The sequence below is a fragment of the Mauremys mutica genome, chromosome 1, assembly GCF_020497125.1.
Source record: "Mauremys mutica isolate MM-2020 ecotype Southern chromosome 1, ASM2049712v1, whole genome shotgun sequence".
Lineage (NCBI taxonomy): Eukaryota > Metazoa > Chordata > Testudines > Geoemydidae > Mauremys > Mauremys mutica.
Genome location: NC_059072.1, coordinates 213,184,325 through 213,207,553, shown reverse-complemented (window position 1 = coordinate 213,207,553; position 23,229 = coordinate 213,184,325). Strand labels below are relative to the sequence as shown.

Genomic DNA, 23,229 nt, shown 5'->3' with positions numbered 1-23,229 from the left:
AGGCTTGACTGTGTATTAGGTCATGTTTGTTATGGTAGAAGTTTTTTCTTCGGTAGCAATCTGTGATGTGCTTGGTGTTTGCTTGAGAAACTGCCTGCTAGCAGGTGTTGAACATGCTGCGAAAGGACTAAAGAGATTCTGTTCAGAAGCAGGTGACTCATTGTCTGTCTTGTTTGAAAAGGAGAGGTGGGAATGGTAGTCTGGGGGCGGGGCAGAGATCAAGAGTGTGGGTTGAGGGAGGAACCCTAGGAGTATCATGCTGAGGGAGAATGTTTGATTTGATCATTTGTTACCTTGTTGCTTACTTTATTATTAAAGCTTAGGGAGACAGTGAGTTTGTATTTCACAGATTGTGTGAACAGCTGGGGAAAGTGTCTGTGCACATGATCGTTTTAATGTTTCATGCCCACTATTGGTCTTACCGATTCTAAGCTATTGCTCATTAAATCACTTTATATACCACTATGTTAGGCACCCAATGCTAAGATCCCCTGGATGAATACTGTTAAAAGGAACAGTGTATTTTAAGCCTATTATACTTGTTTCAGAAAAGAAAATCAAAATTGCAGTCAGCCCTGCTAGTTAAAAGAGAAATAATTGAAGAAGCCAAAGCAGTGTTGTCTTAATTTTGTCTTAAGTTCACTGGTATCAAAACCTATAACACCATGTATTTTATAAAAACAACAAGGAGTCTGGTGGCACCTTAAAGACTAACAGATTTATTTGGGCATAAGCTTTTGTGGGTAAAAAAACCCACTCCTTCAGATGCTTATGCCCAAATAAATCTGTTAGTCTTTAATGTGCCACCGGACTCCTCATTGTTTTTGTGGATACAGACTAACATGGCTACCCCTTTGATACTTGACATCATGTATGTTATGCCATTCTCCAAATATTTATAGTGACATGATAAAGTATCCTAATCAGATACATTAATAATTAATTTTCCTGGAAAGTAAAAAAGAATTAGTTCTTCCTCTTATTTTTCTTCTGATCTATAGAAATGATCAGTTCCTGCACTGTTCAATCTGTCACTTAACCTTTAGGCTCATAATCATCTGTGTGTTTGTGTGGGTGTGGTGTTAGGAACTTAACTGGCTTTCTTCTCTGAATAAGTACTATTTGATCAATGTCTCAGCATAATGTTAGATGACACTGGAGATTTTTCTTCCAGATAACCTTAGAGCAGATGCCTTGACCACAGGATCTATATTAACTGCCTAGTATTTTTTGCGAGGACAGTCTTGTTAAGAACATAAGAAACGCAATACTGGGTCAGACCAAAGGTCCTTCTTGCCCAGTATTCTGTCTTCCAAGAGTGGCCAATGCCAGGTGTCCCAGAGAGAATGAACAGAGGAGGTAATCATCAAGTGGTACATCCCATCACCCATTCCCAACTTCTGGCAAACAGCGGCTAGGGACACCATCCCTGCCCATCCTGACTAATAGCCATTAATAGATCTATCCTCCGTGAACTTATCTAGAAATGTTAACCCAAATGTCCAGCCAAATTTATACTAAGGCATTTACATTTTGCCTTCTTATATATACCTTGCAGTTTCCAGCTGGCTACATTATACTTTTTCATAGCTGAAAGTATGGTGGTGGTGTGACCTGCTAAATAACTGTTGCATTTTATCTTATGGAGGGCTGCATTTCGGTGTGGGGTCGTTGTGTAATTAGTATGTCTGTCTGTAAAGGGGCTTGGTGTGAAAATATAACTTAAATTTGCATAGCTCTTCTTTACTATTGTCTTTTATAGTGCTTAGCACTCTTATCCTGTTATCACTTATACACATTCCCTAGAGACTCTGTTACATGAACCTAAGAGGATATAGAATATTACCATGAAATGCTATGAACCAGTGGTATCTCAGATTTAAAGTGCCCTCTATTTTTTATTTACAGGAAATTGAAGAATGAGTTGTTGGAAGTGAGACGAAAAGGTGGAAACCGTCATTGCCGACAGGACCGCGGCAGGGTCTGTGTTCGCTGTCAGAAAAACCTGGGCTTAATCTTTGACAGGGGGGACCAGTGCCAAGAATGCAAACTCACAGTTTGCAACAAGTGTCGTGTTTTGGGAATTGATGGGAACTGGAAGTGCACTGTGTGTGCCAAGATTGCGTAAGTTCTGAAGCTTTTGTAAATATGGAGTTAGAGGCCATCTGTGTAATAAATACGTTTATGCTGCTGCTGCTTTCTCACTCTTTAACACAAGGACATAACATAGCAGGCATAGAAGGGGAAAGGCTTATTTTAGGTGGCTTATATTTTCAGCAATATTTATTTCATCATCTTCTCTTCAGCACCTGCTTGTTGTTTTTGTTGTTGCTGGGTTTTTTTTTGTTTATTTGTTTTATGGCTTTTTTTAAAGAGTGCTCCTAGCATCACAGATGCTAAACCACAGGTGTGAATGAGCTGAAAATAAGTAAAGATTATTGTTTTGTAATGCATCTGTTTACATTATAAAGGAACAGACCTAATAATTGAATAATATTACAACTAAAACTATATAAGGTCCCTGGATGTTCAGTCTAATATGATCTGTTATTTTGCAAAAGAGAAGAGCTACAAAAATATGAGTAAAATTACTTTCAGCAACACTTTTATTCTTGTCTCCTTAGCCTCTGTTATATCAACACCTCCACATCTGTTAAAAAGGCTTTAATGTAAAACATCTCCCCATGCCTATAAATTAGATAGAGTTCTGAAATGAATGGCATTCTGCCAAATGTACAGGGCAAGTCGACCTTTGCTTTTCTGCTGTTAGAATATAGAGTATGGTATCAGATGTTGCTAAGCAATCCTCAGTGCAGTCATTATTAAACAGAATTGCATATGAGCACTTCAAAGTTACAGCATGTCTATATGTATTTTACGGCACCACAGTATTTCTTGCTTAATCTGCTAGACTGATGTATCAGTATTATACGTAATTTTACTTTTACTATACAATTCATAAAGTACCGTTTTACTCCTAGATTATTTAAATGTAGTGAACAGGTTCTTATTGCAAGCAGGTGGTATCTATTTGTATATTCTGAACTGTGCCAAAGGCACTTTACAGACAAGTAATGATAAGTTCCTGCCCCAAAGAGAGTGCCATCTAAATAGACCATGTACTAATAAAAAATAGGAGATGGGATGCAAGTAAGAGCACTGTGATTGGACAGTGAAGATTTTCATACCTTTTGATACTGCCACAGTTCTAGTTTGGATTTGTTCAGTTGTATTTTCCGACATCTCATTTCTTTCTTTCTTTCTTTCTTTGCAGGGAAAACTAGAGTTTTAGGCATTTTGAAATAATTGCATTTGAATGAGGAGAGGGTTATGTGATGGCAGAGAGAGAAGGGAGAAGGTGAGGATATGAGTGAGAACTTGACATGAGGGAGCAGTTAGTCATGCAGGTTGCATGGAGTGAAAGAGGTGCGACCAGAGGGGAAAAAAACCTCTTAACATTATATTTCAGCTATGTGGTGTGGATCTGTATAAGGGGTCTAAATCCTTCATGGTAGTTGTATTGTGCTTGTATCTTGGCAAAGGTGGGTTTTTTTTCCTCCTGTAAACTAAATTTAATTTAGTACTCATGGAAGATTCCAGATTTGACACCCCTGAAGAATGAAATTCTGTCTTTCCACAAGACTGATACAGCATGAGCAACAGCTATTCAAGCTTCTCTATCCCGCTCCCACAAATATGACTTAGCCTGTCTTTTGAAAGGGACCACCTGTAGGACTGAGGAGGCAGTTTAGACACTCTACTCTTCAGTTCTTGGCTCTTTGGTCATCTAATTCTTGACTTTCCTGCTGAAATGGTCACCTGTGTACTATTAACTTCTATTTTGGATGTGTAAACCTGTCCGTTATGAACTGAGATCACCCAACTCCTCGCATGTAGGTCGTTAAGCTGCTGTTGGACAAGACAGACTGTTAGTCATTACCAGTGTAGTCCACCATTTTAATCCATGATCTGTAGGTGAAAGGCTCAGCATCTCATTACGCTTGAATCATCCATTTTTTTCTTCAGTAAGCTTCAAAAGCATTTCTCTTCAAGTCATTGGAACAGCAATGGTATTGTAACAACTATGATACAGCAAAGTATTGTTATTGGTGTGTTTACTGAAAAAATTACCCATGCTTTTGTATCATGGCTGGACATATGAGTGTACCATAGAGTTTCCCTGATCTGAGTAGACATTCTAATTTAACTGGTTGCCAAAACACATAGCCATGAAAGAAAATCTGAACATCACCTGTCAGTTACCTCTGTCTCTTTCTTTAATAAACTTCCATCTTTCACTCCTCTTGATTTCCCTAGTTTGATATCTCAGTCCTGCCTACCCATTATGTCAGAGGTAACCATGGCATTTCCTGTGCAATAAGAAGACATTTTGTCATGTAGTCCATGACAGATTTTCAGCACTATTCTAGTACTTATAGTGGCTTTCCATTCAAATGTCAAAAAATCTGGAGAAAGGTGAGGCAAATTATGAATACGCTGCCTTTGTCTCCAAATTATTTAAAAATACTTACAGTTTTAAAGAAAATGTTGTAACTGCTTATCAGACAAATGGAAAGAATAATATTGTAGCATCAGAGTATCTGGAGGAAGGAGGGGAGAGACCAGGTCGAAAAACGCCAACAAAACTTTAGTACAGTCAAACCTCCACAATAGCATCTATTTTTCCAGAGTCAGCAAAAGGCATCTCTTGTTCCCTCAGAACACTACTTTGTTTTAATTGCCCCACCCTCTCTCTCAAACCACACTTGTCTTCAATCCCGCTAATGTGGGGAGGGAGATGGCCATTACAATACATTCACTACATTCTAGAACCCTCAGAAGAAAAATCTCCTAATGAAGAACTTCATCATACTCTGTGGGTGGAAATTTAAATATAAAAAAGTGAAAGATCCTCCAGCATTTTTAAATACAACATAAAGAAACCTAGCTTTATATGCAAATTGTTTTCCAAAAGAACTATACATCACTTGAAAACAGAAAATGAACACTATTATTCATGATCAAGAACAAGAGAATTAGTTATCTTGTCATCTGGAGCGTCACCATTTTAAATGGCAGAGATCAAGGTTGCAAAAGTACCCAAAAGTCATGCAATGCAAAGCTAAGGTTGCCCCACATTCTTAATTCTGCCACCATGTGTAATACAATATAGTTAAGCTTGGCAGAATTCAATATTTTGTGAATATAATTTTGACGGATAATACTGCATTTCATTTTTAAGCATTTTTCCCCAAATTGTATCTATTTGAATTTTCACAGTTGAGGGAAATTGGGGGAGGGCAATAGACCTTGAGATTCAAAAAGTTCAAGTTTTATATCCATTAAAACACAAATTGTCAACATCACATGTCAAAATATTAGGGTTTTATTTAAGGATATTTAATTTGTACAAGTTCTTAAGCAGCATTTTTCATACTTTGCCTATCTTTAAATATTTTACTATTATTGATGGAAATGCTTTTTGCTGGTTTGTGTGTGTGTACAGTGAAATCACCATTTACTGACATTTACTGATAAAAATCTAATCCTATCAAGCCTAAATATAGTGTTTAGTCACCTGTTCATAACCTTAAGGTCTTCTATAGTTTTAATCACTCTAGTATTTAAGTACTTCCCTAGATAAATTGAATCTGTATTCTGAGGTCCCTAATGGACTTCAAAGAGTTTTTTCTCCTTCTCCCCTTCCTGCATAAGGGCCGATTGTCATCAATAATTTTCCCAGATGAATAGTAACTGAGAAATGTTTACCCTTGGATTAACAAACGTATTGGAGCATGAGCTTTTGTGGGTGAATATCCACTTCGTCGGATGCATGTAGCATGTACATGCATCCGACGAAGTGGGTATTCACCCACGAAAGCTCATGGTCCAACACATTTGTTAGTCTATAAGGTGCCACAGAACTCTTTGCCGCTTTTACAGATCCAGACTAATACGGCTACCCCTCTGATATTTAACCTTGGATTGAAACTATCCATTTAAATAGAATTTTTTTGGTGTATTTACTAAACTTCTGTCAATAAAACCTTGGTCAGTTTGTTTTAAACACACCCGTTTAACAAGGTGCCAGCGATAGGTTGGACAAAGCCCTGGGCTGCAGTCAAAATGCCAGGAAGCTTGGTTTGAAACTTCAGGCTATAAATATTCCCACTCATATATGTATGGCCTACATCTTTTACTCATGTGGAATGAATAAATAAGTGAGGTTAAATGTCTGGACAGCCAAGTTGCCATAGCAGTACATAGCAGAAATGAGGAGCTTTATATGTATCTTTGAAATAAGTATGCTGTCTCCAAGTAATAGGAAAAGTCATCAGTAATGTTAATTACTTTCCATAGCACACAGCGAGCCTAAAAACAGAGAAATTTCAAACAAGTTAACACAAAAATCTTCCTTGTGTTCTTATTGCTTTTAATTTCAGTGACTCTTCAGTGACAATTTGCCTGGTTCACTCTCTTTTTTCTTTTTTAATAATTATACTTTTTTTTTCTTTCTTTCCTCAAAAGCACATTGCAAATAGTCTGGGTGGAAGCAAACCCACAGAAAGGCATGTGTGTGTATGTGTATGTGTGCCTGCACGTGTGTGTGGGTGTATAAGATGGTGGATTGATTGTATAGTAGTTCTCAACAAGAGTTTTATCAGCAGGAGCTAATCTCAATAACCATAAACTGTAGCAAGTTACCATAAGTAAAAGTTCTGATCAGCCCAGGCTTCTTCATCCAGTTTACAGAGCCTGGGTGTAGAGCCCTGCCTCCCCTCGGTGTTCTCCTACCTCTGGTTCCCCATCAGCCATTTGCATAGCTTTTCCCTTGAGCACCTGTGCAATGGGAGATGAAAGGGAAGCCAGAGTTAACTACTCTGCTTTACTGGGGCTCTGGTACAGCTCTTGTTCTCTGTCACAGCACACAGTTCTGTCAATAACCTGCTTGTCCAATTGAGACTCTTTTGAAGTAAATTGTAGAGATGGATGAATTTCTGTCCCACTGGAAATTCCACTATTTAGATATTTGTTTTCGTCCTGAGTGAAAAGCTAAGAAATATTTTGACGTGGAAATGTTTTATTGCAGTTCATCCAACCAAATCAAAATGCTTTGTTTGGATCAATGTTAAATTGTTTCTCCCTGAGCTGCCACAATGTCTTACAGGGGTTATAGTTCAGGTGTCCCATGTCCCCATTCTCCTGTTTGGGCTAGACTCCCTGACTGGACTACATTTTGTGTGGTCTATTCCTGTCCTGGGCCTCCCTGACTAATTTGGCAGTTCCACAGAGGGGAGACTGCAGTATGTGAGGCACCCAAGCTACGACACTCGTGAGGCACTCTGGCAGCTCAGGCAGACACAACTTAATATGAAAGTGGTCCAAACCAAAATGTTTCAGTTCACTTCAGCAAACCAAAATGTTTTAATTCAGATTGGCCCAACCCCAAAATGAACTTTTTAACATTTTCCCGATCGAAAATTCTCTGCAAAATTGACATTTTCACATGGAACATTTCTGTTTTGTGGAAACCACATTTTCCATTGGAAAAAATATTTCAATAGAAAATTCCTGACCTGTTCTAGTAAATGGGTAGCTTCAAGTGCATAGTTACTCTTGTAAAGCAAAAGGGGAAAACTCCTGGGATTATCTGGCAATTTAATCATTAGGAAACACACCAGGAGGGGGAAGGAGAGGCTGAAAAATATCATATTTAAATTAAATGGGCATGGACACCCCACAGAGCTGTGTTGTGTTGTAGTTCTAGAGGAGTTTGCTACCAAATGCAACCTCCCTTGGCAGGAAAGGGTAGGTGATAGAGTTGCAAAGGACTATAAGACTTCTAATAATTGAGCCATTTAGTTCAGGACACGGGACTATATAGATTGATGACTAATATCTGATGATTCAGATGAGACCCCAAATAAAATGTACAGCACCCAGCTGATTCAAGTACATCAATGTTGTTACAAGGAGGTGGGGGGAGGGAGAAAAATTGTTCTCTTTATCCTCTGAGGATAGGACAAGAAGCAATGGGCCTAAATTGCAGCAAGGGTGGTTTAGGTTGGACATTAGGAAAAACTTCCTAACTGTCAGGGTGGTTAAACACTGGAATAAATTGCCCAGGAAGGTTGTGGAATCTCCGTCACTGGAGATTTTTAAGAGCAGGTTAGATAGACGCTGGTCAGGGGTGGTCTAGACAGTATTTGGTCTTGCCATGAGTGCAGGGAACTGGACTAGAAGACCTCTTGAGGTCCCTTCCAGTTCTATACTTCTATGATTCTATGATTGTGCATGATTTTCTTTAAAACATTCCCAGTCATTTAAGATAGGGGTAAGAGCAAACAGACAGATAAAGTTATTGCTGTCATACTCGCTTGCTCACTAAAGCTATCAGTTGCAATACACTCTATCTGGTGCTACACTGGAGAACCCATCTAAACCTTACTTTGGCAAAATACATTGGAAAGGGTATTGTTTATCAGTACACTTGCTATTGAGAATGCCAGAGGTTGGCTTTTGGAGAGGCGTAAGTAAAAGAATATCATGTTTTCATATGTGAATTTGGATTTCAGGTCAGTTTAAAAAAATACTCTAAAAGCTTTGGTTTGGTGTCCCATTAAATATACTGAAAAATTATCTAAGTCATACAGTGCAGTTTGGTCCCACGTCAGGATTGGGAGAAAGAAAAATAGATTGCTAGGAAAAACACTCCCATCTTGTTACAGTTATCAGTGTCTGAAAATAATAGAGTGCAAGAGACAGTTTCATTTCTAGTTCTTCAGTTTTAGTTTTGGAATGTGAGATGCAATTATTAAATTCAAACTTCAAGACAGATTTAGGAATTCATTTTATATTTTGAATGAAAAAATATTTTGTAAGGTAAATGGATCTGATGCTTCTAAAGGAGATGAAGGATTAAGCAACTGTAACTTGAAGCCCTTTCCGTAAACTGTTCACTATAAATTGAAAGTACACCACTACCTCGATATATAACGCCACCCGATATAACATAAATTTGGATATAACGCGGTAAAGCAGTGCTCCAGGGGGGCAGGGCTGCGCACTCCGGTGGATCAAAGCAAGTTCAATATAACACGGTTTCACCTATAACGCGGTAGGATTTTTTGGCTCCCAAGGACAGTGTTATATCGAGGTAGAGGTGTATGTGCAGTATAGTATATGGGTGTCTGACGGTTAACCCTTGGACTCCCTTGCCTTGTTAGAAGGTAAGTATTTCTATACATATGGTTTATGAGATATGAGCTTTTTAACAATCAAGGCTGCTGTGACTCAAGATCCTAAAGAAAAATTTGCATTGATGATGAAAAAGACAAAGATATAAGGTGGTGACACTGAGGTTTCCAAGCCTGTTCAACCTGTCAGTTGCTATGACTGTCTACTTATGATTTTCTTTCACTATGCATTGCATTAGACTTGGCCAGGGAGGTCAAATGCTTGGTAAGGATCCATATGTCCTTATTCTTCACATTTCATGCAGCAGATGATGGGTTTTACTTTTATTGTTTACTTCAGGCATGTCTGTTTAAATCAATTTTAAGAGTAGAACTATTTTGAACCCTCCATAAACTCTGTAGCTGTGTTGAAGGAGAAGAATGGGCTTAGTCTATCTCACAGGAAAGCAGTTCTAAAGTTACTGAGGTATAAACATTTATTACAGTGCTTTTCTTAAACATTACCAATCAGGTAATGCTACGATCTGAATTGGGCACCAGCTTCCCAATGTAAAATAGCATCTGAATTGTGACTGTCAACCTTCTTCATGCCTTGCACCACTTTTGAAAAGAAAAAAAATATGTTCCATCAACTATATATTAAATACATACTTGTCATGTTTATGTCAAATTTGTCAGTTTCATGAACATATGAATCTAAAGTGATGGTAATGATGCATCTAGATTTTAAAATACAGTAGCTTCTGCTTAATACACCTCTACCCCGATATAACACGAATTCAGATATAATGCTGTAAAGCAGCGCTTTGGCGGGGGGGCTGTGCACTCTGGCGGATCAAAGCAAGTTCGAGATAACGCGGTTTCACCTATAACGCGGTAAGATTTTTTGGCTCCCGAGGACAGTGTTATATTGGGGTAGAGATGTATGATCAATTTGGTTAGAGTGGTGAATGAAAATACAATTTATAGTTTTTAGCTGTACTGTCACATAGTTCGAGTCCTTCATAATACTGCAAAGTCACATGGTTTCTTGCCTGCACAAACCAACAAGAAATGGTTTCTTTAACATCTCCACTCCATCTCTGTTTAGCTTTCAATTTGCATTTTCAGGAACAGTGACCTAGCAAGCAGGAATTAAGTCCTTAATAGTCCTTAATAGCTGCAAGCTTCCTTAGGAGCAAGGGCCTCTGCAGGTGGGCACCAGCTCCATAGCAGTGTGAGCTGTAGTGCTGCTAGTAGCTTCTGCAGCAGGAGTGTGCTAAGAAAGAAATCCTTATGTGGAGTGTTAGATGTGTCGTGCAAAGTATCTGTTACAATAGTTAACTCTTCCATTCTTTCTCATCAATGGAAATTAGGTTATTTTATTTAACAAAGTAGCAGTCCTCATCATGCTTCTAGCTGCATGGCTAATTTTCAGGCAACCAATTGGAAAACCACCCAAAACTCGTCTGCAGTCCACCAGTGGTCTGTGGGTCATGGATTGAGAACCAGTGAACAGACAGGATTTGCTTATTACCAGGAATCTGTTAGACATGTAAGCAGTCATGCAGATCTCACAATGAAGTTTCTTCCAGATGAGAAGGATGTACACAACTAAACAGGAGAGTTGTTAAATCTCACCAAAGCACTGCCCAGCCCTATTAATGCTTTAATTTAGATGAAACATCCGAAGAGCATTTATTGCCAAAAATAAATTGGAACTTCTGTCAGCAGCTTCTACTTGTTTTGCAGGCAACACAAATTATATTAGACATTTGCCACATTCAACAAGATCCAAATGTACATTTTGCATTTATGCTCCATTTGGAGTATTGATGATTCAGTGAATTGCCTTTTCTGATTAAATGAAGTGTTCTGAGCTACCCTGTGATCAGCTTCTTACAGTAGCATTATTGCAAGTTGGGATGGTGGTGGGAGTCTGGCATTACAATTTGTTATGAATGGAATAGCCAAAAATACTGTAATCTCTGTTTTTTCAGCCTTTTATTTGACAACCCACCATGCTCATATAGAATGTTTTATGGCTAATATCTTTCATGCATTATATAACATTCTTTATAATTATTTAAGAAGAAAACAGAAAAGATTCTTTCTTCCCTCCAACCCCCACAATAAATTAAACAGATAAAGGGAAAAAAATGTGGGCCAAATTCACTGCTGGTGTAACTCATTGACGTAACTGGAGTGACATTGACAGGTAATTTGGCTTAAAATATCTCTGAGGCTTAGCCTTAAGCAAAGAGCATCTGCTTCACAAACCAAATAAGGAAGAGTCCTAGTTTTGAAGAGCATCACAGTGAAAGGTTCAGGATGATGTCAACCATTATTCTACTCTTGCATTTTGTATTGCAGACAAAATCATTTTTATGCTAGTCTGTCTGTAATTTACTGTATGTATTAATGTGCACCTTACAACAATAAAAAAGAGCATTCAGAACTCTAAGAGCCCCTGATGCAAGCTACAAAAATACCTAACTGGTTTCAAGACCGAGATTGATAAATTTATGGAGGGGATGGTATGGCAGGACTGCTTGTAGCAAAAATCCTCAATGGCCAGAGACGGAACACTAGATGGGGAGGGCTCAGAATTACTACAGAGAATTCTTGCTCAGGTGTCTGCCTGATGGGTCTTGCCCGCATGCTCTGGATCTAACCGGTCACCATATTTGGGGTTGGGAAGGAATTTTTCCCCTGGGTCAGATTGGAGAAAACTGGGGGGTGAGGGGGTTGCCTTCCCCTGCAGCATGGGTCATGGGTCACTTGCATGTTTAAACTAGTGTAAATGGTGGATTCTCTGTAACTTGAAGTCTTTTTAAATCATGATTTGAGGACTTGAGTAATACAGCCAGAGGTTAGGGGTGTATTACAGGAGTGGGTGGGTGAGGTTCTATGGCTGCAACATGCAGGAGGTCAGTCTAGATCAGGAGTAGGCAGCCTATGGCACACGTGCCGAAGGCGGCACGCAAGCTAATTTTCAGTGGCACTCACACTGCCCCCATGTCCTGGGCACAGTCCGGGGGGCTCTGCATTTTAATTTAATTTTAAATGAAGCTTCTTAAACATTTTGAAAAGCTTATTTACTTTACATACAGCAATAGTTTAGTTATACATTATAGACTTATAGAAAGAGACCTTCTAAAAACATTAAAATGTATTACCGGCACGCAAAACCTTAAATTAGAGTGAATAAATGAAGACTCGGTACACCACTTCTGAAAGGTTGCTGACCCCTGGTCTAGATGATCTCAATCGTCCCTTCTGACCTTAATGTTTACGAATCTATGAGTGAGTGGTTTGGAAGGAGCGCACCAGCTCTTTTGGATCAAGGGAAGTGTTGGTGGTAAAAGTCTTGGGAAAATAAGATGTGTGAGTAAGAGAGAAACGTCACTTTGGGATTTTATTGTCAAACTCGGGAGTAACCTTGGAAAGAGTTAATGAACTTCGTAGTTCAAATTGCAATGGGAATTTAATCAAAGGTAAGACAGATGTAGAGCACTAAACTTATGCTAAGCCTTACTATGAAGAATTAGCACCCTCAGAAGATCATGCTATTGGTAAGTAGTGACAATATATATTTTTATCACACCCAGGGGAAAATTGTTCTTCCTGCTAACCAGAAGCTATGTGTTCTCCAGTGAATAGTCAATTTTGTTTTTAAGCAAACATCCTTAGAAAATAAACAAAAAAATTGAGTGGAAATGGTTTTCTGAATACTTTTGGACAATAACTGATTGATTTCTATTAATTGTTTTTGCATTTTCATCAACAAGCTGCAAAGAAAAAGATAAGGCGATAATCTTTCATTATCACATTTGCAGGCATATGTCTGGATTTTGATTCTTTTTTTAACTTACTCTGGTAGTGTTCAAATAAACTTAATCTATAATTGGATGAGAGAGAATTGCATCAGTGTTAATTCTTCATTGACAATAGAGCCCTATTCAGTACTCTTCAGACTTTACTCAGGCAAAACTCTCTCTTAAGTTGGAGTCTTGTCTGAGTAAGAAGTACTGTTCAATGCCCTAAAATCATCTGTAATCATATCCATTCTCACACAAACTAAATATGATTCTCTTTATCTGATATGTTTGTAAATGAATGCAGGTCAGGAAAAATCACACTCTGCCGGAGTCGTGTAAGATTTTGAAACAGTAACAGTTACTTAGGCTTTCTTTAAATGTAGAGGAAAATTCTGTCATACAATGTCCATCCACTGCCATGGATTCACTGCTGGGAAATCCTGTCCTTTCTTTCCTAAGAAAAAGGGCAAGCAGAAGAAACAGTTAGAAAAGGAAGTGAAAATATTTGCTGTTTCTATGAACATGTAGCCAATTTACACAGGTGCTATCAATTGAAAATGTTTCAAAAAGAGGCTTTTTAACAGACTGGAAGAATGCTTTATAGACATTAATGTTTTATGTATGATTAGCACCAACTTTTAGTCAACATTTTAAAAGTTCTTTGGGGTGGGTGTACAAACAATTCAGAGTACTAAGGATTTTGCTAATCAATGTTGACTGAATTTACACATTTCTTGACCTTTCAAGGATAAATTCTTATAAGGGCCCGAGAACTATAAAGCTAAGTAGTTCTGCCAGCCAAAGGATGTAGGATGTGATACTCTTCACAAACTACAAGCTAAGAATGATGGAAATATAGCCCATAGATTAGCTTGGGGACTGTTAAAGTCAGTAATCTTAAAATGTATTTTTAATATTTGTGTGTGTGAATAATTCTTGTCCACGAGAGGGAAAATTGTGATTTTAGTGCATAGATTTTTCTTGGTACAGTTGGGGTTGCTAGTGGAGCCATACAAGCATACAGCTGTTTTGTGGTTTTATATCTGTGATGGAGTGCTGGAGCTAGCTGGTGAGCACAGCACTCTGATCACTTAGACATCAATCAGCTCCCCCGGAGAAGGCTGATTGGGGATGTGTAAGTAAATTGGCTGATCAGGCTGGGAGGTCAGATGAGCCAATAGTCCATCAGCAGAGAGGTATAAGAAGGACACAGGAGGAAAGTACTGGGGAAGAGAAGGAATAACCAGGGCTAGCACAGCCCAGTATGTGCAGAGATCTCAAGGAAGAGAGACCTCTGTTCCTCTTCAGCCCTGCAAGAAAGGGCTAAAGGTAGAGAAGCATTGTATATACATGGGACAATATTGGCATTGGCGAATATAAATCACAGGAAGTTGCCATTCAATGGGCAGAGTCTGAGAGGTTCCTAAGGCACCTTAGGATTCAGATGGACCACTCCTTGTTACAATGCCAGATTAAGCACTACTGGAAATGCCTCCCAGTGTAAGGGTTGAGTTCAATGGATTTACAGGTGTCGAGAAGAATTATTGGAGTAGTTTTTAAATAGCTATGGAGGCCAGTGGACACTCAAGATTCAATGTAGCCTATAGTAACTCCTTCCTCCCCTCCAACCAGTTTCCATAAATAAATAAAAAAAGCTTTTGTATGCTGTATGTAGTGATTTTTATTAGTATTAAGCAGTTATGAGATAAGACAGCCTTTTAAATCAGGCTTATTTATTTTACTTTAAAAAATGTTTTGATTGACTGTGTTCCTCCTAAAAATGAGGGCTGCTAGCAGTCAGTAACCAGGCATGTGGCAAGCAGGCACTGGGTAAGCGTCATTGTACAATTCTGCTAGTGCACCTCAGTGCAGACCTGCCAAACGCTGCTCTTCCAGACAGTGTTCGGCCTCCTCTAAGCAGCAACTGCATATCTGGTTCAGTTTTGGTGGTTATGTGAGCTAGAATGGGACCACCAAACTGCTTTTCACTTGTGACTAAACAGGGCCTCTGGGTATGAGGGGACACCCAGTATGGTTGTGTCTATATTGCGGCCGGGGTTGTGATTTGCAGCTGGTGTAGACGTCCGATTACCTTACACAATGCTCTGGTGAGATCAGGTGATATTATTTTTCCAATTATACATCTGGCGAGCTGAAACACATTGATGTTCAGGCCTAGATTTTCAGAAATCCAATTAATTTTGGATACCTAAGGGCTTGATTCTTCAGAGTACTTAGCATTATACATGTTTGAAGCACAGCTTCCATTGCTTTCAGTTGTAGCTGTGAATGCTCAGCACTTCTGCAAATCAGACCCCAGGGTCTCATGTTGCTTACCCAGAAAATGAGGAACACCTGTGAAAAATTTGTTTTAAGTGACTTGCCCAGCACATGTGCAGAGGCAGCCATAGAATCCAGTTCCCCAGGACAGCCTTCAGCTGCCTTAATCATGAGACCCTCCTTTCTCTTCCTGCAGTCCCTTGCCTCATTCACTAGAAACCTTTCAACATTTCTGCAAAATAACAAAGCAGAGCTTCTGCAGAGAACAGGGTCTGGTGGGAGTTGCCCTAGTAGATATTTCTGCTCCTGTGGCCCTATCCTATGCCTCCTGCTCCTCTCTGCCCCACCCTCACTTCTGACCCTCACTCTCCTCCTATCTATCCCTCCTCCCATCTCTTAAAAAACATCGGGGGTGGGGAGGCATTATAAACTAAAATCTGAAATGTTTATTGGACACTAAATAAAAAAACAAAAACTTCTAACTTCTATTGATGATCAAAAATGTTTTGGTTTCCTGTTTTTCCTGAAACCATGAAAATTTTGATGAAAATCAATTTTTGTGCAAGCTTCCATTTAACCAAAAAGCCATTTTTCACTTAAGGAAGAGGGCTAAACAATTTTTCTAGCAGATCTATTCTATTCTATTCCACTTTGCAGGCTAATTTTTGATTCTTTAGCTTGTACTGTGTGGCTGTGATCCATAGCTGTATATGTGCATGTTGGGTGAACAACATCCTGACGATTTAAGAAACAGTTTTGGCTGGTTGGATCAGTTCATGTGTGCATTTTGTTTTGTTTCTTTCTCATGTAGACAGCTAAGGATAGTGACAGGTGAATGGTTTTTTGAAGAGAGGGCAAAGCGCTTCAAACAATCCAACCTCCTTGGAACTGATGTTGTCAGACAGTCCATCCTACGCAAAGTCCCAGGTAAAAATAAGAACACACAAGAAAAGTTGTTCTCTGTTTAGACTTATATTTTAAACCTAGTTGTCAAAATGTTTTTACCAAATGTGGGTTTTATGCTTCATATTCTAGAATTCATAGCCTGTGTCACTACTTTTAATGGAGTCATAGTTTCTAAGGCCAGAAGGGACCATTGTGATCATCTAGTCTGACCTCCTGCATAACACAGGCCACAGAGCTTCCCCAAAATAGTACCTAGAGCAACTCTGTTAGACATTTAATCTAGATTTAAAAGTTGCCAGTGATGGAGAAGCCACCACAACACTTGGTAAGCTGTTCTAATGGTTAATTACTCTCACTGTTCAATTGTATACCTTATTTCCACTCTGAATTTGTCTAGCTTCCACATTCAGCCATTGGATCATATTCTACCTTTCTCTGCTAGATTGAAGAGCCATTATTAAATATTTGTTCCCCATGTAGGTATGTATAGACTGTAATTAAGTCACTTCTTCACCTTTTCTTTGTTAAGATAAACAGATTGAACTCATTGAGTCTATTACTATAAGGTATGTTTTCTAAACTTTAATCATTATCGTGGCTCTTCTCTGAACCCTCTCCATCTCATCAACATCCTTCTTGAATTCTGTGTCCAGTTCTGATGCCCACTATTCCAGCAGTGCTTGCACCAGTGCCAAATACAGAGTTAGAATAACCTCTATACTCCTACATGAGATTCTCCTGTTTATGCATTCCATGATCGCATTAGTTGTTTTGACCACAGCATGATCAGCTGATTATCCATCACAACAACCCCAGCCCCATCTTTTTCAGATGTGTTGCTTCTCAGAATAGTTACCATCCTGTAAGTATGGCCTACGTCCAGTGTTCCTAGTTGTATACATTTACATGTAGACATATTAACACACACATTATTCGCTTGCGCCCAGCTCGCCAACAGTCCAGATATCTCTGTATTAGTGACTTGCCGTCTTCATTTATTTACCACTCTCTCTGCAAACTTTATCAGTAATAATTACATATTATTCTTCTAAGTCATTACTTGAAGTGTTAAATAGCATAAGGGTCAGGAACCAATCTTTGCAGGGCCCCACTAGAGATATACTCGTTCAATGATGATTTCCCCATTTACAGTTACATTCTGAGACATATCAGTTTTTCATCCAGTCAATGTATGCCATCTTAATTTTGTATCATTCTAGCTTTTTAAACAAAATGTTGTGTGGTACCAAGTCAAATGTCGTACAGAAGTCTGTCTATTACATCAACACTATTAGCTTTATCAACCAAACTTTTAATCTTTTTTAAAAAAAGTATCAAATTAGTTTTACAGGATCTATTTTTCATAAACCCATGCTGATTGGCATTAATTATATTACACTCCTTTTATTCTTTATTAATCAAGTCCCATATCAGCTGCTTCATTATCTTGCCTGGGATAAATGTCAAACTCACAAGCCTGTAATTACCTGGGTCATCCTGTTTACCTTGTTAAAATATTGGCATGACATTAGCTTTCCTCTAGTCTTCTGGAACTTCCCTGATGTTCCAAGAGTTATTGAAAATCAATATTAACAGTCCATCAGTCTCCTCAACCAGCTCTTTTAAAATTTTTGGATGCAAATTATCTTGATAGGCTAATTTAAACTGTCTAACTTTAGTTGCTCCTGTTTAACATTCTCGAGATACTAATGGAATGGAGAGAGTGTTATCATATGCCATGATTACATGGTCTTCCCCCACCCCCAATACAGAACAAATATTTATTGAAGATTTTTGCCTTTCTTCATTATTATTGATAATTCTACCATTTCTATTTAGTAATGGAATGATACTATTGTTCAGATTCTTTGTGTTCCCTAATATACTTTAAAAAATCCTTATTGTCCTTAACTCAGTTGGCCATAGATTTCTCCTTGTGTCCCTTTGGTTCCCTTTTCAGTTCTCTACAGCTATATTCATTACTATCAACTTCCCCTTTCTTCCATTTGTTATATCTTAATTTTTTTTATTTTTTATAGTTGCCTTCTAAACCCAGTCATATTTTTAACCAATATGGCCTTCTTCCTTGATTGTGGCTTCTTTGGCATCTAGTAACGTGTTCCTAAACAATTCCCAATTATCATTGAACTTGAATAGTAATTATGTATTAGTCAACTAAGGTCTGAAGAATACCGGACACTTTACAGAACATTGAAAAGAACACCCTCTCTATCCTGAAGAACTTACAATTTATAGGAGATCTTGACCTAAATAAACATAGACAAATTATTCAGTAGTGCAAGATCTCTCAAATTTCATTTTCTGGATCCTTACATCCAGACATTCCAGCATGAATTATGCTGAGCTCTAAACACTAACTATCCATCTTTGCCACTGCTTCCCTCCCCCACCCCCCCATGGAACTCAAACTGTAATTCTCTGTACTGTACTAGATTTTTTTTTCTTATTCTGCATGGGGGAAGACTTGCTAATTGCTAGATCACAGGCTGTATACCATCTTATTTGTGCCTCTTTATTCTGAGGCAACATCTTAACTTTCCTGTCACCTAGCTACCCATTGCACATGCACAAACATGTTTACACATGGATAATGTGGTCTGCTTTACTGATCCAATAGGGGATAGCACATATTACATTCCTCAGAGCTGCCTACATGCCTCACCTCCACTACAGCTTTACCAGCTTAAGGAAAATGAGTTATTTCTGAATACAAAGGTCCCTCCTCTCAGCTGAACTATTTTAACACTTCACCCACATGCCACCATCTAAGTACAGCCTGTGTTTCCAGGTAGTGTTTATCATATTCAGCAGCTAAGTTACAGTGACTAAGTGTATTTAGGAAGAAGGAGGGCTGGCTGCCATTAAAAAAAATTACTATGAATTCTGATATTCTACTTGGCAAAATACTGACCTATCTGGTGTGTATGCCACCTCAAGCATTGTCTATTGGCACGTGACTAGCATTCATGGTTTTCTGTCTTTATTTTATGCAAGATATTGAGATGTATATTTTGTTTTATTGCTATATTTGTATATTTATATTTTTTGTTAGATGTATAATGAGAAGAAAAAGTAATGTCCAAAGCATTTTGTCCACATTTTCCTCCCAGTTGGAAACATTTTTAATGCAGAGAATGTGCTCTCTCTCACTTAACACAGGAAGAGCTATAAACTGCAAAGTGTGTTTTTTCATGTTCCTCCATCACTAAATTTATTTAATGTATTAATTAGCAACAAAGTTGGGGGCATAATCCAATGGAAATGTTGAAAAACAAAACAAATGAAAAAAACCAACAACAACCCACCTGCATCAAATTTCTAAAATAACTAAACTCAAATTGGTTACTTTTGTGATGCTTTCTTATTTAAAAAAGAAACTGAGCTATGCAAAAATGGCTTTGTGATAGTCTGAACAGGTTTTTTATTAGTTAAAAACAGATATTCTATATCAGATGCACACTTGGCATATGTTGCCTTTATTTCTCTGAATATTTTTTTTTCTCCTTCAGATACTATTTCCGGTAAGAAAGGAGGACAAGAGAAAGATCACACCCAGGAGACTGTAGAGCAAAGGCCAGATACCCCAGCTTCCTCCACAAGTGGGCAGAAATCAATATTCAGTGGACACAGAAAGATAGGGTAAAGTCTTGAACTTTGGAAACTGATCATTCAGAGTATAGCACCTCTGAGCAGATTTTCTTTTGAGTCTCTCCAGCCTCTCTCTCTCTCTCTTCTCTCCCCCCCCCCTCCCCAGTATTGCAGATCAGACCAAAATCTCCCAGGGTTCGAAACAATCTGCTTTGAAACAATTGCTATCATTAGACTGCAGTCTCCTAGGAAATGCAGCTATAATTACCTTTTGCTACAAGGTAGCAGCAAAAGGCAATGGCAACTATTGGATTTTTCCTCCTGGTAAGAGGTTACATTTTGAATTTGAAGGGTCTCTAAGTGTGCTTCTACTCTGAAAAATGGCACCTTGAAGATCCATGTTTGTTTCCTCTGAGTGGCTTCCACATAAAATTAGCTCAGTTTACAAGTAAAATGATGTTTTGCCCCGAACTTCCAGCTCTGTAAACTCACCCTGTGATCTGAAAGCTATGTTTTCCTTTTATGAATCATCTTCAGTAAATAAAAATAGTGCTTGGGCACATTACAGTCTCAGTGACATCTGTGCAACCCCGTTATCTTTAGAATATCCCCTCAATAAAATGTGTCGTAAGGCAAGTGGGGCTACATGTTTGTAAAGAGTGAATGATATATGTGCTGTGGGGTTGCATAGTTGTTACTGGGGCATAAATTGGTACTGATGCATGAGGAGGACAGAACTCAGCTTAACTTTTGGATCGTGGGCTGAATTAGCCAGGCTTGCAATTCTAAAAACAAATTTTTATTGGTAAATTGAGCACATTTTGACATGGAACGTAGATGGTCACTCTTCATAGGAAAAGCATTTGGTTAAGAGATTGCTAATTACAGCTGACTGAATTTCTATCCAGGTGCATCTACAGCATATTGAATATGTAAATTATAAGGGCCGTGATGGCCAAGGGAATAGAGGAGTGAACTGGACCTCTGACAATCAATCAGAAACTTCACTTGATTTTGCTTCATTAACGTTGGATAAAAGAAGCAGCTGCTGCTTCTGAGTACTCCTATGCAGATGAAGGAAATGCAGCCTAAGGAATCGGTGGCACTAAAAATTGCATTTAGTTACAGTTCATGCAGATAATAGCCATGGTGAAGGTATACTGAAAGTCTGCCTCCTTAGTGGAGTGGAGCATTTACTGTCTTTGCTGGGAACACTTAGTAGCACAATAACTAAATATTTAGAGAACTGATTTATGCCTGTTTCTTATCTTCTCTTTTTATTGCGATTCACCCCCAAATGGGAAGATCTGCTATGGTTAAAATTTCAATATTTCAAGTGACAAATCAACTCCAAAGGGGAAAGATTTATTGCGAGAAAGCTAGGAAAACATGGGAATTGTCATATTGGGTCAGACCACAGCTTCACTGAATGCAGTATCTTGTCACTGACTTTGGCTCAGTGCAGGGACTCAAGAGAAAAGTTGCATCCACTTTCTTCCTCCTCCTCTCCAGATGAGGGAGTGGCACCAGCCTCACTCTTGCCACCAGATAACTAGTAACAAGGCATCCTAAGGAGTATTGCAGAAACCCTCCAGATCCCCTTGGAGGGGGTCCAAGATCCAACTCATAAGCTCCTGGACATCCTCCAGACAAGGTGGCACTTCCTGGTAATGAGGCCATATTTGCAGCTGCTAAGGTGGTGGGGAACACTACAGCCACCTGCACCACTCTCCCAGAAAGGCATCAAAGAGGCAGAATATTTGTTCTCCCACCCTAATCCGAACTCTTTCATGGCCCAGACTGTCATGGAATGCAGCATGCTGCACCAACGTAGGTCCACCCCTTCAGTCATGGATGCCAAGAGGCTGGATCTCTTCAGGAGGAAGTATTTTTCATCAGTTAGCCTTTTATTTCATATAGTGAATAACAGAGTATTGATATCCAAATATGACTTATTAATTACAACAAGCTTTTGGAGTTAGCTAATAAGCTGCTATCGGAGTGCGGTCTCCAATTCCAGGCCATCCTTGACAAGGGGAAAATTGGTTGACAGATTGTCCCTGCAAACAGATACGACAACTTTGGTCATGAGGTAGTCTTCCTGGCTGCAATCCTCAGGTTTTCCCCAAGTTGGTCCAGGCAACAGTAAAAGATCTCCTCTTCAAGGGTAACAACCTGTTCATTGAGGGAACAGATGAGTCACTTCACTCTTTTAAAGAGTCTTGTGCAGCTCTCTGCTCCTTGGGGATATATATCTGATGCACAGGAGGAACTCGTAGATCCTGTCCTGGCTCTCAGCCCATCTCTCATTAAAGGGCCTTTGAGCTCCCTAGGAAGTGACACACATATAGCATGGCAGTCACAGTGCACCATTACCTTCCCCTCTTCAATCCCAGCCTCCCGTGGAAAAGGTATTTTGATGAGATGCTCGAAAGACATCAGCCAGTCTCCACACCACCAGTTATCCCCACACCCTTTGATGGCTGCCTGTTCCATTTCCTCCCAATGCGGCACCATATCATGTTGGACAGATAGGTCCTAGACAAAATCTTGATAGGCTACTCCATAGAACTCTTTTCTACTCCTTCTCCAAAATGCCCCTCCCATCCGTCTTCACAAGAGGTCTCTCAGACAGGAGGTGAACTCTCTAATTCAGCTATGGGCAGTAGAGTCTATGCCTTCTCAACACAGGGACAAGGGTTGTTACTCACGATATTTCCTTGTACCCAAAATGAAGGGGTGGCTGGAAGACCAATCCTGGACCAGCTGATGTCTTTATACGCCATTCAAATTCAAGATGAGCAAGTTGGTTTCAATAATCCCATCCCTAAATGAAGGTGACTGACTTGTGGCCCTTGGTTTGGAGGATCCGTATTTTCATATAGACATTCATCCAGCTCACAAGAGAGTCCTGCCCTTTATGGTACACCAAGATCACCCTTTGGTCAAAGCATGCTTACCACTGGACAGAATCCGCATGATGAGGGACATCATCATCCAGCTCTGACTCAGCCCCCAGATGGCAGTCCTGTCCAACCTGGTCCCTCTAGATCACATGGCCGCCTGCACCTAGGTGATATCCTTCGTGAGGCTCCATCTCTGGTGCCTCCTGGCATGGTTGTGGACAGTCTATGCTTCCAAGCACAGATGCCCTGGACAAACAAGTTTCACTTCCTCCAAACATCCTCATATCTCTCACCTCATGGGAAACGAAAGTGACTGTTTGCATAGGGGTTGCCTGTGTCCCCCCCCCATCACCACCCAGAAAGACACTCACAACAGATGCCTCTCTTCTGGGCTGGGGAGTGCACCTGGATGGCTATATTTCTCAGGGGTCCTGTACTCTGCAAGAATCAAAACTAAGCATCAGACTTCTCAGCAGTGCATGAAGCATACAAGCATTCCTACCCTTCATCCAGTCCGCACATGTCTAACTC

General features: G+C 39.3%; 1 protein-coding gene across 2 annotated transcripts in view; it reads left to right on the top strand.

Annotated features, from left to right (window-relative positions):
- The window catches only part of SYTL5 (synaptotagmin like 5), an 88,067-nt gene that overhangs the window by 12,586 nt on the left and 52,252 nt on the right, over positions 1 to 23,229 (top strand). For both annotated transcript variants that reach the window (XM_044982188.1, XM_044982183.1), the window contains exons 2-4: positions 1,909 to 2,124; positions 16,089 to 16,204; positions 19,714 to 19,843. In XM_044982188.1, coding sequence (XP_044838123.1) covers positions 1,909 to 2,124; positions 16,089 to 16,204; positions 19,714 to 19,843 — 462 coding nt within the window. The remainder of the gene's footprint in view (positions 1 to 1,908; positions 2,125 to 16,088; positions 16,205 to 19,713; positions 19,844 to 23,229) is intronic.